Source organism: Halichoeres trimaculatus, unplaced genomic scaffold (genome assembly GCF_033239565.1).
Source record: "Halichoeres trimaculatus isolate MK-OKI-2021-1 unplaced genomic scaffold, fHalTri1.1 fHalTri1_scaffold_15, whole genome shotgun sequence".
Lineage (NCBI taxonomy): Eukaryota > Metazoa > Chordata > Actinopteri > Labriformes > Labridae > Halichoeres > Halichoeres trimaculatus.
In genome coordinates, this window is record NW_027437193.1 from 5,302,220 (window position 1) to 5,320,440 (window position 18,221).

General features: G+C 41.7%; 1 protein-coding gene across 1 annotated transcript; it reads left to right on the plus strand.

Moving 5' to 3' along the window:
• The first annotated feature begins 682 nt into the window (after nucleotides 1-682).
• acss2l (acyl-CoA synthetase short chain family member 2 like) lies at nucleotides 683-16,764 on the plus strand. Its single transcript, XM_074688664.1, has 18 exons — nucleotides 683-1,242; nucleotides 1,371-1,566; nucleotides 5,295-5,386; nucleotides 5,631-5,734; nucleotides 8,864-8,936; nucleotides 9,040-9,115; nucleotides 9,690-9,774; nucleotides 11,579-11,716; nucleotides 12,053-12,223; nucleotides 12,319-12,452; nucleotides 12,610-12,742; nucleotides 12,850-12,906; nucleotides 14,938-15,018; nucleotides 15,146-15,254; nucleotides 15,334-15,402; nucleotides 15,888-16,064; nucleotides 16,184-16,258; nucleotides 16,355-16,764. Exons 1-18 carry the CDS (start codon nucleotides 1,119-1,121, stop codon nucleotides 16,480-16,482), a joined length of 2,022 nt encoding a protein of 673 aa, XP_074544765.1. The 5' UTR covers nucleotides 683-1,118; the 3' UTR covers nucleotides 16,483-16,764.
• Nucleotides 16,765-18,221: the final 1,457 nt, after the last annotated feature.

Below are 18,221 nucleotides of genomic sequence, written 5' to 3' on the forward strand. Positions count from 1 at the left end.
ACAGTCCACTGTGGGGGCAGATCAGATGTGGGGGGGCAGAGCATTGCACAACTTAGGGCCGACCACAGTGAAGGCCCTGTCCCCCTTTGTTTTAAGTCTCGTCAAAGGCACCACAAGCTGGGACTGGCCCTTGGACCTCGACCGCACGCGCTGGAGTATAGATTTGGAGAAGGTCCATAATGTACTGAGGGGCCAGTCCATTCAAAGCTTTAAAAACAAACAATAAAATTTTAAAATCAATCCTAAAAATAACAGGGAGCCAGTGCAAAGACACAAGAATTGGACTAATATGCTCATGTTTTCTGGCCGCGGCATTCTGGACTAACTGCAGGCTGCATAACCATCAGTTTTATTAGCATTAGTAGTGGGTGTTGTAGATGTAGTAGTAGTAGTAGTAGTAGTAGTAGTGGTGGTGTTGGTGGTAGTGGTGGTAGTAGTAGTATCAGCAGTAGCAGTATTATTGTAATTATTAGTGGTATTAAAAAAAATGTTAGGCAAATAAGTGTAATTCTTGACTTAAGATAATGTTTAATGGTTTTGTTTTGATTTTAAGCTGTTAAATCATTTTGACAAAACTTTGAACTAGTAAGATGTACAGATAGAACAAAAATATACACATTTCAGCTTCTTTTCAGGGATTATTGAGTAAAAAAATGCAGGTTGGTGTTTTCCCCCCTGACTTTCTCTCCTTTTCTCACAGCATTCATCATACTCTCTGTCAGATTCACCCCCCAGCGCCTGCCTGAATCCTCAGCATTCGTCCTGCAGCACAACTCCTCCTTCTCCTCCTCCTCTCTTCCTCCTCCTCTTCGTTCTGCTACTTGCCTGGAAAATAATGCCACTGACAGGCCAGGGAGGGCTTACCCAATGAAAAAGAGGGAGTGCCGCACCATGTGAGCTGATTGGCTGCCCTGGCCCTAAGCAGACTGGGCTAGAGCCTGCAGCTCAGGGATTAGAGGTGGTTCTTATGCATGCTGAATTGTGTTGCTTCGGCACAGGGGGCCTTGTAGTGTTCTTACCTTCCCTGGGATCCAGACAGATCAGCAGTGACTCCAGATTAACCCATTTTCTGACCCACCCTCTGATGCTTTAGGCCTGTCTGCATCTGTCCATCCACAATGGTTGTTCCTGAGTCTCAGGACAAAATGTACTACCCTCCTGATGACCTGAGGAGGGATGCACACGTGTCTGATTTTAACTCCTATCTGGCCCTGTACAGGAAATCTCTGGAGAATCCAGAAGGTAGGTCAAATCCATCTTTATTTTTAGTGCAGTGCTTCCTTGCAATATCATCCCCCTCCGGTTACGTCTGCATGCACAGGATCTGTGTTTCTGCTCTCAGTTTCTGACAAAGTCTTACTTTCTTGCAGCTTTCTGGAAAGAGATTGCAGATGAGTTCTTTTGGAAAAAGCCTACAACAGGTCCAGTTCTGCAGTACAACTTTGATGTAACAAAAGGGAACATTTATATCAGATGCATGGAAGGGGCCAAAACCAACATGTGCTATAATGTCCTGGACAGGCTGGTGAGGGAGAGGAACCTGGGTGAAAAGGTTGCCTATTACTGGTAAGCTACAACGTTCGTCTGGGATGAATGATGGCATTGATGGGAGGCGCTGGGTAGAGTTATGTCAGGTATTCCAGTCAACAACAACTGTTGTGTCCTCTGTGGTGACCCCAGCGAACCAAAGCAGACCCTCAGAACAACACAGTGTCAGTCCATCAGTTTCAGGATCAACAGGGAGAACATTACCAGAATTAAAAAGAACATAATGCACCATCTAACCATTCAACAGACTCATAAAAACTTTGTGAGTTATATGTAGGAGTAAATCTTGCTATTATTCCAATAAGAAAAAGAAAACATATACTTTCCCTGTATCTATAGTTACCTGTTGTTAGTCTCAAACCGTGATAACAACACATAAAGCCTCTCAAACACTAAATTATGGTTCATATTTGCTCTGTCAACTCTGTCGACTAAGCAAATATAGATATAGTGGTGCCAGCTCAGCAGTTATGGGGGTTCAATGAAACCAAGCAGGGGCCGGCCAGCCATCACCCACACAAGTGTCTTCACAGTGTTTGCACGACATCAAAGGACTTACATAACTCATCTGCTTGACTGCCAGCTCCAGCACACCATACCAGGAAGATCCGGTCCCTCAGCTGTGTTATTGCTATGTTTGTATTTAAGGTATCAGATGTTGACCTGTCAAACATTTATTTCACTTTCGTGCACACCTTGTCCAAACAGCATAACATAGCTATCACAGATGTTTGAGTGCTGCAGAAAGTCTTCAGCAGGTGTTTTTAGGTCATGAATTTGTCCTTTACTAAGCTGTCATGTCACCTGTCGGCTCCAGTTGACATGAGTTTGTCCCTTTAAACCAAGAAGACAAAGAAACTAAAGTGTAGGAAGCAACTAGAATAAAAAGCCCATTAGGAAGTGTTAAAACTGCAGTTCTTTGAACGTCCACTAGAGGCTGGCCGCAGAAACACAGGAAACCTCTTACACACCAACTCAAATTCGCAGATTCATTCATCTAAAATAAACATGTTTACAGTCTGTTTCCTGGTGGGAACCCCTGTAGCTGTCCATAAAGGAGCTAAAGGCCCATCTCTTTACTTCACCCTTACTCGAAATATGGTGTCCATTGACAATAGGCTTCAAAACTCAGTATTAGAAATGAATGGGTGACATCACAAACATGTTAAAACATAGAAGACAAAGACAAAACTTCAAATAATCCACAGTAGCTGTCATCAGTTTCGTGACAAAACCACATTGCATAAAAAAGAGAAATATGTAAAAAAATAAAAAAATTTAAAAAAAAACTCATAGCAGTTGTTATGTATACCAAGAGCTGTAATTTAGATATTTCAGTCCTTAAGTCCATGTATTTCTCCTGAATCTTCTATATTTGAGTTCTGACACAAAAAAAAATTAGATTTAGCACAGTTAGTTCTGATTTTGGAGCATCTATACCTCCATGAGTGAAATGTATCCATACTTGAAACAGGTAAGCTTCCATCTCGCTCAAATTTTCCTCAAAACTTTACAAATTTTTCCCTAATTGTTCTTACAAGTGAGTTTAGAATATCCCTAGCATCATTTTAAGACAAATAAAATGTGAAATAAAGCAGAAGCGTTGTTGTCAAGAGATGTTTGGATGATCAAAGCCTGAAAATGATCCCAGTACCTCCTCAGTGGATCAACATGTCTGGGTTTTATCACAAAGGATTGAATGGTTAATCTTATGTTTAAAAATCATTTGGTGTGTCATGAGTAAGTAGAACTTAAAAGATGCGTCGCAGACATTGCAGTGATTTATGGAGAAGTGGAGTCATGAGCTCAGGTCTCACTCAGTTCTTATTGGATCTGAAGCAGCAGCAGAAAATGGAAAGAGTGGCAGCTGTCAGTGAGCTTTTTTAGAAAGATCTGAGAAAATCCTATTACAGCAGTCCGCAGAGATAGAGGTGTGGATTATGTTTTCTGAATCTTGTTTGTACTCTAAGTCTTTGTGTTACATTACAAGCCTACAGGATACTGTTTTATTTTCTTTTTTTCCATCAAATAATTATCAGTAGTTAGCATATGGAGCAAAAACGTTTGAGCTTGGACAATAACTGTCTTTAAAAAACGTTCTTTCATTACTTTACTAAATAATTTGAGTTTCTCTTGATTTTTGTGTTTATATCAGGCAGAACATGTGTCTTCATCATATTATAGAGCTTTTGTGGTCACAATACTACTTACTGAGTGTTGGTACCAAACAAGTGAGTTTTGTCCATAATTTCTCCAGGGTAAACTGTAAACTGCGTATTTAACCAGATGTTGTATTAAAAGGGAAAGCAAGGCTAACTCAACTTTGAATATTGGCTAAAAGAAGAAAAAAGAAATGGATCTTACAACAGAAAAAATAGTAGCAGCTATTCTCGGCGTACTAGCTTATATCTAACTTGGTGTTTACGGCATAAGTTATTGTCTGCTTGAGGTCTTACCTTGGATCTATGACAGCAAAAATGATGAGATAATAAGTGAGCAGAGAACTACAGCCACTGATGAAAGAGTTAAATGTGGGAAATTATATTTTTTGCAAAAAAGAATGTATTTTATCTCATGAGGGAACAAATCCCAAATTTTGCAACTGATGCAAATTAAACACCAGTAACTACAAACCAGTAGTGCTGTATGAACAGGACAATAACACCAGTCTTTGTCTGTTTCTCTGACTCACCTCATTAGACGGTCTCTGACATTTATGTCTCATATGCTAACTCTGTCATGATACTTTCTGTGACAAGAACCAGCAGGGAAGACACAAATGTATGGCTATTATAACATAAAAATTCTTTATTTTCTTAAGTCAAAAAAGTAACCAAAACAAAATCTCATCTGGAAGCAAAATAAAGAAAAAAAGAGTACAAAAAAAATCTCAGCTACACTAGCAAAAACACGGATAGCATAGTAACACAAAATCACAGCTAAGACACACTAAGCAAGGGCTTGGATTGCAAATCAAAGATGTCACTCAAAAAAACAACCTTGGACAAAGGGGTAAACACAGACAGCAGTGGGACACAGGTAGAAACAGGATCCGCCTCATTCTCAGTCGGTCAGTCAGAAGGCCTGTTAGTTAGACGGTCTTTTTGTCCAAAAATCAGAAGTCCCTTTAGTCAGAAAATTAGTTTGGATTTAGCTGACATTCTCAAATTCAAGCATATTTTCTGACTAATGAGCCTTCGGATTTTTGACTAACAGGCCTTCTGACATTCTGACTAATGGGCTTTCTGGCTTTCTGACTAATTGGCCTTCTGACTATTGGGCCTTCTATAAACAAGATAAGCTCATGTTGAAACGATGCAAGATGCGAATGGGGAAACATCAGGGCAAGAAGTGAAGCAACCTTAAAAGAGAGGGTAGAGGTGACTATAAAACAATTCTGACAATCTGCGACTTTATTAGCTCTAAAATACAATTTGAATGTACTTACCAGCTAAAATGCACTGCAGCCATCCACTGTGAGAGACATCTTAACAGATATATGTTGGCAAATGTAAATGGAAATTTATAACACAAAGCATTGAAACTAAAAGGTCCCGAGGATCAAACCCTGTGGAACTCCACATTTAGTCTTGATACATATTTATGGCAGATGTTTATGAATAAAGAAGTCTGCTTCAGTTTATTCCTTCTACCGGCTGATAAAATGTTGTGCCAAGTGGTCAAAGACCGACTAACGACCCTTTGTTTTAGGATTTACGTAATCGAAACATCTGTTGTCTCCTCAGGGAGGGAAACTCACCTGACCACCACATGGCCATCACCTACCGCCAGCTGCTGACCCAGGTGTGCCGCTGTTCGAATGTCCTGAAGAAGATGGGTAAGAAACAAACATGTTACCTCAGTGTCAACTTTGCCCAAAGAAGTTAAGACTTGTGAAAATAACTTTAAGGGGGGCAAATGTCGAATGAATTGCAGTCGTAGCATGCCTTGATCAGCTCTATGTCCTACGTAGTTGTTGCATATTGTACATACAGTTCAGTATCTGGCCCATGTCCAACCTCATGAAACTCACCTTCAGTCAACATTGACTCAGCCAAGTCTTTGCTTTGTCTTTGCTTAAGGTGTGAAAAAGGGAGACAGAGTGTCCATCTATCTTCCCATGATTCCAGAGCTGGTCGTCACAATGTTGGCGTGTGCGAGAATCGGTGCTGTTCACTCCATCGTGGTGAGTGCGGTGATGAGGTTTGTCCTAGAAGATGAAGATAAATTGGTTGAGCTAATCAGGGTTGAAATAAAAACGCTTTTAACCAATATTTGAACATTCAAGCTCCAGTCTGTTTGGAAACTGTTCTCCTCATGTCACCCCAAACCAAATGAAGTCACCTCTCCAAACTGTCAACACCAAGGTTCGCAGAGTTTGCAGCTTTGACCTCGTTTCCAGGAGAAAACATCAGCTCCTGATATTTCTGCCCCACTCCTGTAGTTATCAGCTGTGTGAACACAGCGCTGGCAGCACCTGCACTGAATATATGGGTCAGACGTTTGCTGGCTCTGTTTTCGCTTTCCAACCTTCCACGTCCGTTTAAAGGTTAGCAGCCCTGTTAAAAATACCTCCAGCCTGCTTCAAGGTTGGTTTGTTTTACGAGTCGGGGGCTGTTTTTGGCAGGCTGCTGTCTGCGCGACCTTGTCTGTTATTGTAAATTGTCCAAATCTGATTTTTTTTCAAAGATAATAGCTGTGAACATCCAGGAACAGAGGCCTCTTCAGATGAACTTGGCATGAATTAGAGAGCAGACAGAGCCGGGCATGAGGTGACATTTTGCTGAGTCCGGAGTTCGTCAGTGACCTGATTCATAATGTGGCCACCAACGCTGAAACTTTAGACTGTGTGAGCTGCCGGCTTTGGCAAGAACATGAGTGTCTGGTGCAGAAAATGACAATCATCTTAACCCTCTCTGAGAGAAGGCAAGAGAATCTTCTAGCATTTATCTCCCTCCCAGTGCGCTAACACGCAACCTATTAGTGCTTCTTTGACAGGGTTTATGAACTCTGCAGGTAGTTAAAAACCACAATCTGCTGACCCATAATTGAAACATGGATTTAAAGCAACAGTGAAGTAGAAATTCCTTAAATATATTATAAATATGAGATCTTCATGAGTCAGGTTCGGGGGTCTCAGGATCCCCTCTCTGCTTTTTGCAGATGATGTGGTCCTGTTGGCCTCATCAAACCCTGACCTTCAGTTCACACTGGAGCAGTTTGCAGCCAAGTGTGAAGCAGCTAGGATGAAGATCAGCACCTCTAAGTCTGAGGCCATGGTTCTCAGCAAGAAAAAGGGTGGACTACCCACTCCAAGTTGGGACAAAGTCTTTGCCCCAAATGGAGGAGTTCAAGTATCTTGGGCGCTACACTGGTCCATTGTGGTGAAGACAGAGTTGAGCCAGAAGGCAAGGCTCTCAATTTACCGGTCAATCTATGTTCCAACCCTCACCTCTGGCCACGAGCTGTGGGTGGTGACCATAGACTGTAAAAAAAATGGACATCTGCTTGCTGGGCTTGAAGTAAGGTCTCCACAAAAACTGCTCCCCCTGGTGACTGGCTGCAGTATAGGTTAAAAAATCCAGCTTTCCAGCCATTCCAGATGGGCTGTGGTCAAACATTAAAAAAATTATTACACCTCGTAGAAATGTTTCTCAAGTCCAATTGTTGTGGTGATTTGGAGCTATTACTTGGCTGTCTTGTATCCAAGTCCTCTTTTTTCTGAAAAGTTTCATTTTCATTAGTTATACGAGGTTAAAAACGAGGCTTTATGTAACATTTAACGATGATTGTCAGCTGCTGTTCTCATGTATTTTTTTCAGGGATTGTAAAATATGTCGGGAGGTAGAGTCAGGAAGTGATTAGACTCTCGAAAGAAAAAAAATTATTATTATTTTTGTCACCCAGCTCCACTCAGATTCTCCCAGAATCCCTCATCATCTCTACTGAGCAGACTCTGGCTCCAAACTGCTACAATGGTGGCACCTGAGACTGCTTTGGCTTCAAAACCGTACAATGATAAATGGCGGAGCCACACTGTCCACTCTATATACAGTCTATGGTTGTGACTAATAGAACAAGATTGCAGATACAAGCAGCTGAAATGAGCTTTTCTCTGCAGTGTGTCTGGGGTCAGCCTCAGAGATAGGGTTCAGACCTGGGAGTACAGCTCCTCCACATCAAGAGGAGCCAGATGAGATGGTTTGGACATCTGGTGAGGATGCCTCCTAGGCTCCTCCCTGGGAAGGTGGCATGTCCAGCTGGGAGGAGACCCCGGGGTAGACCCAGGACACAGTGGAGAGATTAATCTCTCGACTGGCCTGGGAACGCCTTGGTATCTCCTACACAGCAACGTTTCATCCAAATACGCTAAAATGCAGTGGAAAAAATCTGTGCTTACACAGAAACGCCAAGGGATTGAAAACGCTGTATCAAGCATGCCAGACCTGTAGTTGATGCTATAACCGTCTTGTCCAGAAGTCGCTTTTGTTAGATCTCCACTGAAGTAGAGTTGAGCAAATCATCTGGTGTTTTGGTGAATGTTAAGAGCAGAAGTGGAGGATCAGATGCTCATTTTGTTGAAAGACAGAAAGCAGATACAGTAGATTGAGCAGCCCAAGCTCAACACGGTAGTTCACGGTGATCGTAACAACGGCACTGTTGGACTGTTGTGTGCACTCATGCGATGCGGACCGTGACGTCAAGGCTTCCACTAAAAACATCGGCTTACTGCTTAGATGTCAATGGTGTCGGCAGCGTTTCAGAAAAATTCCACTCTAGAGGCCTTTTTCAAAAGTTTGCATTTTAGGTCAGCTAAAATGCCATTTCCGTGTAAATTTGAGGCCAAAACACAACAATTTTTTTGTGTTTTACCCTAAAACTGTTATTGTGTTAACGGGTCCTCAGAGGAGGTGGTGAAAGTGGCCAAGGACAGGATAAATGGTGGAAGATGACACGACGTGAGATTTTTACGAGATCTTCAAGAGATTCATTGAAATTATATCATCGCATAAAGATCACTTGACTGGATCGTGACACATTTAGGGGCCTCAAACACCAAGGGCTGCCCCTGAAATGCCTCTTCAAAGCTGGCCAATCAGAGGGAAGGGGGCCTTTTGAGTAGGGAGTCTTAAAAAGACAGGGGCTGAAATAAAGGTTTTCTAGAAAGCCAGTAAGAGAAAAATGTGTATTTTTTGAGCTGTAAATCATGTAGGATTACAACAGGGGGGCCCAGAGGGAAAGTTTAAAGACAAAACAAAAACACTACACTCCCTCTTTAAGTTTCAACAAACCAACGGTGCTTTTTATTGTTCAGTTTGCAGGTTTCTCCTCTGAGTCCCTGTGCGAGAGGATCATGGACGCTCAGAGCTGCGTTTTGGTGACAGCAGGTACAACACGCCTCCCTGCCTTTTTCTTTGTTACACAACAGCATCTTCCTCCTTTTCCACCTGCTCCTCACTCTTTCCCTCCTCATCCCTGTGCGACACACAGATGGTGTTTATCGAGGAGAGAAGCTGATCAACCTGAAGCAGATCACAGACGAGGCTCTGGAGAAGTGCAGAGAAAAGTAGGTCCAACCGCTCCTCTGTTCCAAGCAGAGTGCTCTTATTTACTCTGGCTGACGCTAATGGGCCTCAACCCCTGGCATATGAGTCACTGAACACACACACAAACACACACACACCCAGCTACACTGTAATTATCACCTGTTATCAGGGATGTGGAGGAAACACACCGCCTGGTTTCCAGGTTATGGAGTTGCCGGGCAACATGAGGGGAGCTCAGATTGATCAGGGAAGTCCAAACCGCTGTCTCTCCTTTTCTCTCCCTGCAGCATGAGCCTGGGGAGGATATGAGCGAGGAACAATGCATGCTGGGGGTTGTTATCTAGAGAAGACAGATTTTTAAAGAGGGGTCCATCGTATGAATGCATCATGCAGCAAAACAAACACAAGCTTTGGTTTCTGACCTAAAACTTCACCTTTTTTACATCTAAAGTCTGAACTTGAATACTCTCCCCTCGTTAAAGATGATTTTGTTACTTCTGCATGGTATAAATGCTTGTAAACTAAAATATCTTGAAGTGAGAACTGTTTTTTTCTTCAGTGATTCACACCTTTTTCTTTCCCACATCCTCACAGAGCGTCGTCAAGTGTCAATAAATGCCTCGTCGTCAAACATCATGCGCTGAAGACAAGAAGCGGCGCTGCATGTAACAAACTACAGGTATGCAATGATGGCTGTTTGACACAGTTCAATTTTCAAACTTAAAGAAGGGGTATTCTTCTTACCCATATTTAAGAGATCTTATCAAAATCTTTACAAGCTATTCTCGAAAATTGCTGTAATGTTAATATCTTCTCATAAGGATCTCCTTACTTCCATTAATGAAATGTGTGAGGTGTGGGCCTCAAACACCAAGCTCTGCCCCTGATAGGCTTCCAAAGGGCTGGCCAATCAGAGGAAGGGGGTTTTGTTGGAGCTGGGAGCCTTAAAAAAACAGCAGAGGCTAAAACACCAGTGTGAGGTTCAGAGGTGCCAGAGGGACAAAATAAAGACAAAAAGAAACCAACAGTACCCCCTCTTTAAGTGTTTTCAAAATGAGATAAGATATCATCATCTATGTATTAGCAGGGACAAAGCAGGGACGAAGCCAGGATTTCAGTTTAGGAGGGACAAACTAATTTTGGGTGGATCTTAAATTACAAAAGCAGATAACTTTATAGATACACATGTGCTACTATTAATACTACTACTTGTATGTTTTAAAGCAGATTTGGATGCTTTTTGCTCCTTTCATATTTGGTTGCATTTTATAATGTTTTAGTGCATCACGCTGACCTACCTGCAACTGCTCCTCATGGTATTGGCCAAGGTGTAGCTTTGTAACACACCAGCAGGCTGCGCCCCCTCAACTTTTCTTTATTTTAGGCTGAGCAGTGGCATTAACCACATTTAAATAAAAGACAAAAATTTACAGTCTTTCCCAAAATGATTTTCTAGTCCTACCAGTATTAAGTCACTGAATGTTTTAATTTTATAAAGACAGGGCATCTAACAACAACAAAATAATGATAATAAAGGGAATTTTTTTTTCTTGACAAAAATGTCCCTTAATTTTTTTGTTTTATTCATTTACTTTTTTATATATTTATTTCCTTATTTATTATTATTATTATTATTATTATTATTATTATTATTATTATTATTATTATTATTAATTAATTAATTTATTTTTTTTAAGAAAAGTTTAAGGTGGGCCTAGGACCATTAGGCCCACCCCTAAAGCCGCCCCTGTTACAGAGTGGATGTAGGTGGCATTTTGTTGACATAATTTACATAAGGTTAACCAGACATTAAAGACACAAATAGTTTTCTTGATGCATTTGAAAATGTATTATTTTGCTGCTCCTGTGAGGTCAGTTTGTGTCAGTGTTAGTGCCCCCCTAACCCTAACCACTTGACATTAAAAAAAAAAAAATCAAATCCCACCGCAAAAAAGGAAATCCATCAAGTACTTGTCTAATTTTCAGCAGAAAAAAAATGTTACACTTAAAATAAGCCACATTCATCTGGCAAATCCTGAAAAATGTATTTTTTAATGGTTATTAAAAGACAAGAATGGCATTTGAATTGTTCGTTAGGGGTAAAAAAAATTGCCAATGGAGTTGAAGTTACTTGAAATCAAAATAATGTCTTACAAGTACATTATTCTGGCCCAGCTGTCAGATTTTTTTTACTCTTCACAAGTATTTAAGGTGTAATTTTTGTGTTTTGATATGTTGAAATAAGAATTTCTCAGGCCTTGAAAAGATGGCTCATTTTAAGCTGTTAAACCAATAATAAGACATAAACACTGGCTCAGATTTCAGAGTGGGGAAAGTGTGAATGATCCAACCCCTGATATCAATATCTACCCTGAGGTGTACAGTAAATTACAGTCAGTCCACTTCCTGTGGTTTTGGTGTACAATGTGAGCAGATGTAATGAGCGGTTTTTATGTGTTTCCTTGGTTTCCTGCTGCTCTCAGACCCCCTGGGACTCAGAGTGTGACGTGTGGTGGGACGAGGCGATGAGAGACTCTCCTGAGGAGTGTGAGCCTGAGTGGCTGGATGCTGAGGACCCCCTGTTTATCCTCTACACCAGCGGCTCCACTGGCAAACCGAAGGTGAGACGCAGGAGGAGTGAGGAGACTCTCAATAAGAGCTCATGTTTTAGGATGATATCATGTTTGAGCCCTGCAGCTGTGTTTGTGTGCAGTATACATTATTATTACACACAACACAGGCTCAGAGCAACAGGTGGCATGAAATCATCCCACACACACACACACACACACACACACACACACACACACACACACACACACACACACACACACACACACACACACACACACACACACACACACACACACACCTGCATACATGTCACAGCCCTCTTACTTTGCTTTCCGTCATCCTCTAATCCCCTCACTCATGTTCCCTCCTCCTCTTGGGTACAGGGTGTTCTCCACTCAGTTGCTGGGTATCTGCTCTACACCTCACTGACCTTCAAGTACGTTTTCGACCATCACCATGACGACGTGTACTGGTGCACCGCAGACATCGGCTGGATCACCGGGCACTCCTACATCACCTACGGCCCCTTAGCAAACGGAGCTACGAGCGTCCTGGTGAGACTGAGTTTGAGAATCATCAAATCACACCACAGATCAGTCATTTTACAGATTTTTATCTGTGTGTGTTTGTGTGTGTGTGTTTTCTCCAGTTTGAAGGTATTCCAGTCCACCCACATGTAGGACGCTTCTGGGAGATTATCGAGAAGTACAAAGTGACCAAGTTCTACACAGCTCCCACAGCCATCCGTCTGCTGATGAAGTACGGACGGGAACCTCTCCAGAAGTAAGCGTCTGCAGCCTCCGAGTGTCAGCTAAGAGAAACACATACATTTGTGTTTTTTTTTGCATAAAAATTGTGAATTTCCCAGACTCCCTGTGTTGAGACTCTTGAGCTGTGACGTCAGGTACCTGAGCCCTGCCTTCTCCTGTGTCTTTACCAGGTATGACCTCTCCAGCCTGAGGATTCTGGGTACTGTTGGTGAGCCTATCAACCCTGAGGCGTGGCAGTGGTACCACGATGCTGTGGGCCAGGGCAGGTGTCCGATTGTTGACACTTTCTGGCAGACGGAGACAGTGAGTACCTCTCCAAACCCCTCATACCGCAACAGTCCCATCACAAGTTTAACGACCAAAAAGCTACAGATTCATCATGCTAACCTTTAATGTTTCTTCCTCCACAGGGAGGACACGTTGTGACTCCCCTGCCTGCAGCCACCCCGCTGAAACCTGGCTCTGCTGTAAGTCAAATCATCTCTTTTAACACCTATCAGACCATCCTCTCACTCATTATATACTTCTACTTAAAGAGGGGGTATTGTACCTTTTTAAGGCTTTATTCTGTCCCTCTGGTGCCATCGTAGCAGCTTTACTTGATTTACAGCCCAGAAAAAAAACCTATATTCTTACATTGGAGTTTAGAAATCCACCCTTTTTTTAGCTGCTGTCTCTTTTAACTCCCCGCTCCAAAAACCCCCTTCACTCCGATTGGCCAGCCTTCTAAAAGCCTGTTGGAGGGAGAGCTAAAGGCAGACAATGGTGTTTTGGGCTGGATTCAGGGATTTCTACTAAAAATAAATATGTTAAGGTTTAAAATTCTGCACAGACTTAGTCTGAACATCCGCTGTTGTTACTTCGTATCAATGCTGAAGGTATAACAAAGCGGAATACCCCCTCTTTAACGAAATCACTTTAGCAAATTCAAGTGTCCCCACCCTGATGAGTTGCCTTTTAAAGTCTAAAATTTGAAACAAGAATATAGCCTTCTCTTGAATTCTTTATAACAGATATTTTTTGACTTCTGTCTCCCTGAATTGTTGCAAGAATCTTGATCTTGTTTCCTTTCTTGAATCTTGCTCTTGTTTGTTCATGTTTCCTATTTAAGGATAAAAATAATTTCATACTACTTAAAGAATCTGGAGAATCATCATTGATAACAAGTGCTGCGTCATCCCAAAGTTGGTATTTTTGAGGTGAATTTCTCCTGTAAGTTACCTCATTCACAGAGCAGCTCATACTGATGTGATTCTATTCACATTGTTGTTTTCAACATTCACTCATGCGCACTGACTTTCTGTTCACATTACTGCCACTGCAAAAAAACTGAAATCTTATCAAGTATATATTTTTTTCTAATTTTAAGGAAAAATTGTATTATTACACTTAGTATGAGCCACATTCACCTAAACAGTCCAGAAAAATGTCTTGTTTCAGGTTATTTAAAGACAAAAATGAGGTCTGAGTTGCTTGTAACAAGTAAAAAAAATCAGCAAATGGAAGAAATTTTCTAGAAAATTTGGCAGATATTTTTCACTCATTGCAAGCAATTCAGACCTCAATTTTGTCTTTAATGACATGAAATAAGATTTTTCTGGACTTTTCAGGTGGATGTGTCTCATGTTAAGTCTAAAAGACATTTTCTACTGAAAATACAATAAATAAAACTTGATAAGATTTCAGTTGTTTGCAGTGTGGTGCATAATCTGTGGGATTTGATTATAGGAAACCTTTAATTTAGCCTTTGACTGAAACACTTTGTTTTGGCTACTGTCTCTTTAAGGTCCCCCCGTTCCAAAAAAACCCTTCACTCTGATTGGCCAGCTCTCTGGAGGCCCATCCTTAGTTTTTTGGACCAGATTCAGGGATTTCTACACCATATGAATATGTAGCAGTTTAGATATCTGCATGTTTAGTCTGAACACCAAGCAGTGTAACTTTATGTTTACAATGTTGGAAAGCAGAAGACCCCCTCTTTAAAGCTCCTGTGAGAAGTTTGTAGCTAGTTGAATGCAATTACAGCTGCATGTTTCGCAGCTATGGCTTGATAAGTGATGTTTGACTTGGAAGAAGAGAGAAGGAGGGAGATTTTTTGTCAATAAACAATAATCAGACATGCACTGAAAAATTCTGCTAATTCATTTTTGTCCATAGGGGGTGCCAGAACCAACACATACAGAAAGTTCCTTTAATAAAGCCACAGTTACCTCACATATCACAAAGTTTTCTTGAACAGTGTCCTTTACAAAGGATTTTACATCCTGTTTCAAGATTATTTGGATTATTTGGCGGATATATTTTTGTTTGGACTATCTTGTTGGACCGTATTTGCTTTAGATCTCTGTATCTTCAGAGCTCAGGCAAGAGCTGTACCATTTTTTCACATTTGGCCTCTGTGCAGATTATAATCCAGGTTACGAGCAGGCAGAAACACCGCAGCCCGTTTAATAAAAGAGAACACTTATCTGACATGAAATCCACTCCTCATATTTCAGACCTTTCCTTTCTTCGGGGTGGAGCCGACGATCCTCAACGAACACGGAGAGGAGCTGGAAGGCGAGGCCGAGGGTTATCTGGTAAGTTTGTGCCCAACTCGACAAAACTTTCTTCCTTCCCCGTGAGGAGAAAAGTGATCCACCCGTCTACATGCTGTTCGTTGACAGCATTTGTGAGAGTCATACCTTTTTCTCTGGTTGGCCACAGGTATTCAGGAGACCCTGGCCTGGAATAATGCGCACTGTGTACAAAAACCACGAACGCTTCGAGAACACCTACTTCAAGAAGTTCCCTGGTTTCTACGTTACTGGTGACGGTAAGCTACAGAAAAAGACAGAAGAAGTCCAGATGCCAAAAACAAACTCGTGCTTGACTTCTCACTTTTCCTCTCTCAGGCTGCAGACGGGATAAAGATGGATATTACTGGATCACTGGACGGATAGACGACATGTTGAACGTGTCAGGTACTGTACTAATAATAAAAACAGTCTTTAAGTCAGTCTCAGGAAGTTATATTTCAAAATCTTTGAGCAGATTGACTTGCAGGCTTTAACTCTTTTGTTTATCAATTTTAAAGAGGGGGTATTGGAATTTTTTTAGTCTTTATTTTGTCCCTTTGGTGCCCCCATAGTAGCTCAGAACAATCACTTTTTGTCAGAAAACCCTCAGCCTCTGTCTGAAATGCTTCATTTTAGCAGCTGTATCTTTAAGGCTCCCCCGTCTCTCTGATTGGACAGCCCCTTTAAGGGCAGACCTTGGTGTTTGAGGCCCTTCTTTCAAATGTGACATTAACAGTTCTTCAGTGATAACCTCATAATTTCCAGAGCTCATGAATATCTTGTGATATTTTCTGCAGAATACCCCCCCTTTAAAGACGTTACGATAGATAGATAGATAGATTGTTGATCTTTAAGGCAATTCAAGTACTATTATATTACATCATTTCCAGGTCACCTGATGAGCACAGCAGAGGTAGAAGCCGCCCTCACGGAGCACCCAGCCGTCGCTGAGGCCGCCGTGGTGAGCCGGCCTCACAAGGTGAAGGGCGAGTGTCTGTACTGCTTCGTGACGCTCAAAGACAGCCGAGAGTTCAACCACACGATGGCGGAGGAGCTCAAGAGACTGGGTAAGGGCTGTTGATACAGGGAGTTATCTTAGCGTCAGTTTGTGCTGCGTTTTATCCACATTTATCCTCAACATTAAAGACTCTTCTCTCCTGATTCTTTTTCTCTGATCTTCAATCAGTGAGGGAGAAAATCGGACCCATCGCCACACCAGACTTCATCCAAAATGCCCCTGCACTCCCAAAAACTCGCTCAGGTAACACTTTCTTCTTACATTCATCCTCCTCCATTCCCGTACTCAGTCAGTCACCTCCGTCGTCCCTTTTCTTCCCTGACTCTAATCCTTTTACAGGAAAGATCATGAGGCGGATCCTGCGGCAGATTGCCCGTAACGAGAAGGACCTCGGCGACCTTTCAACTCTTGCTGACCCCAAAGTAGTAGAGGTGCTGTTCAGCCAGAGGTGTGAAGCTGCAGCCTGAATCTCACTCTCGCTCTGCTGATTCTGGATCAGCATCTTTGGACTCTTTGGGACTCTTTAAAAAGACTTCAATAAGATCTCACAATCATACCGCTGAAAAATCAAATGTTAGGATGCTTTATGTACATATTTGGGTTTTCATTTCTTCGTTGTTTTACATTTGGAACTGATTTCCATCCTTCTTTTTAGTCCTGTTTCTTGATTTTGAAAAGTCAGCTTTGCACCTGACCACTGATGTAAATTTTTAAACCGTGACACATTTCTTTGTCCTGGGAATAAAGTGGAAAATTGTACAGTTCATTTTCTTTTAAATTGCAGAATAATCCTGCAGTAGATTAAGATTAAGAATCGCTAAATAAATCAACAATAAAAATGAGCGACTGGAATATCTGAAGGCTTTGTCTTCCCAGTTTGAGGAGCAGCAGCTGTTTGTCGCCCTCATGTGGCAGGAATCAGCTTCTACACCTGCTCACCTCTGCTCTATTGTAGAAGCCTTTTTTGGTCTCTCTGCCTTTTGTCTTTTAATGATGCACAGAGCGCACACACGCACGCACACACACTGCGCACACACACACACACACACACAAACGCAGAGGGCTTCAGTGCTGTGAAGTGCAGCAGCAGGGGGCAGCGATTACTGGAGGACAGAGAGCAGCAGATGCTGAGATAAGAGAAGAACACTTCATTTTATCTCAAGTGAGCTGGATTCTTCTAGATTACACGCTCTGGAAGGAGAGGACACATTAAAGGAACAGTACAATGTTTTTACAAAGGACTTCTTATAGGTTATCCTCTTGGTTTGTGGCCAAACATGCAGCGATGTGCGTCTGTGTGTGAATGTAGGTTCGAAGGATGCAGCCCTGACGATGCAGTAGTGGGTGATGTCACCATGGCATCATTACCCCCAGCAGCAGAGGAGTAGTTGCCATGACTACCACTCTAGGTCCCTGCACACCCTCCTCTTTTCTCTGGCTTCAGCAGCTACCCTCTGAAGATGTGTTTTTTTTAATTTTCTTAAATCTATCCAAAAACATCCAGGTGAATAAGAAGGGGGTCACGGGATACTGATGAGATTCAGGAAACAGAGAGTTTGTTTCAGCCTGAATTTAAATCAAAGAAAGGTTTAAAACATTAATGGAATTCTTCAACAAATCAATTTTAAAAAACCGTCCAGGTTTGTTACATAAATCCACCTTACCTGGTTGATAACCTTCATCCTGACTGAACAGGAAAAAGCATTTAAGGAAGGTAGGGTATTCTGTCAGACCACTTACACCTTCAAAACCAAGAAAGGTAGATCATTCCAACAGGTTTTCCAAGCACTCTGCCAGGAAGTAATCCATATAAACTGACCAGTATCTCTTCAACAGTTGGGCAACAAAAGATAATTATGGAAACAGAAAGCACATTCAGTAGCGTCTGTATATAGCACATTCTGTCTGGAGGTTAAGACCACAAAAACTGACCTATACATGAAAAGGGAGGTAATGCTGTCAGGTAAAGAAGCCTATCTGTAATTTTACCACAGCCTCTTAAAAAATAAATAAATGAATAAATAAAAAATAAATCAAAAAAGTGGTCTGCCACCTTTGGGGATAGTCAGACAAGGTAGAACATTCCTTTAGGTGATAGCAACCTTTGAAATCTGAACATAGCCTTAAAATGTTGGGTAAAGTGAAGTAGGTAATTTTGGCAGATTAGGTAGCACATTCTGTCACTTCTAAAAATAGAGCGCAGTCC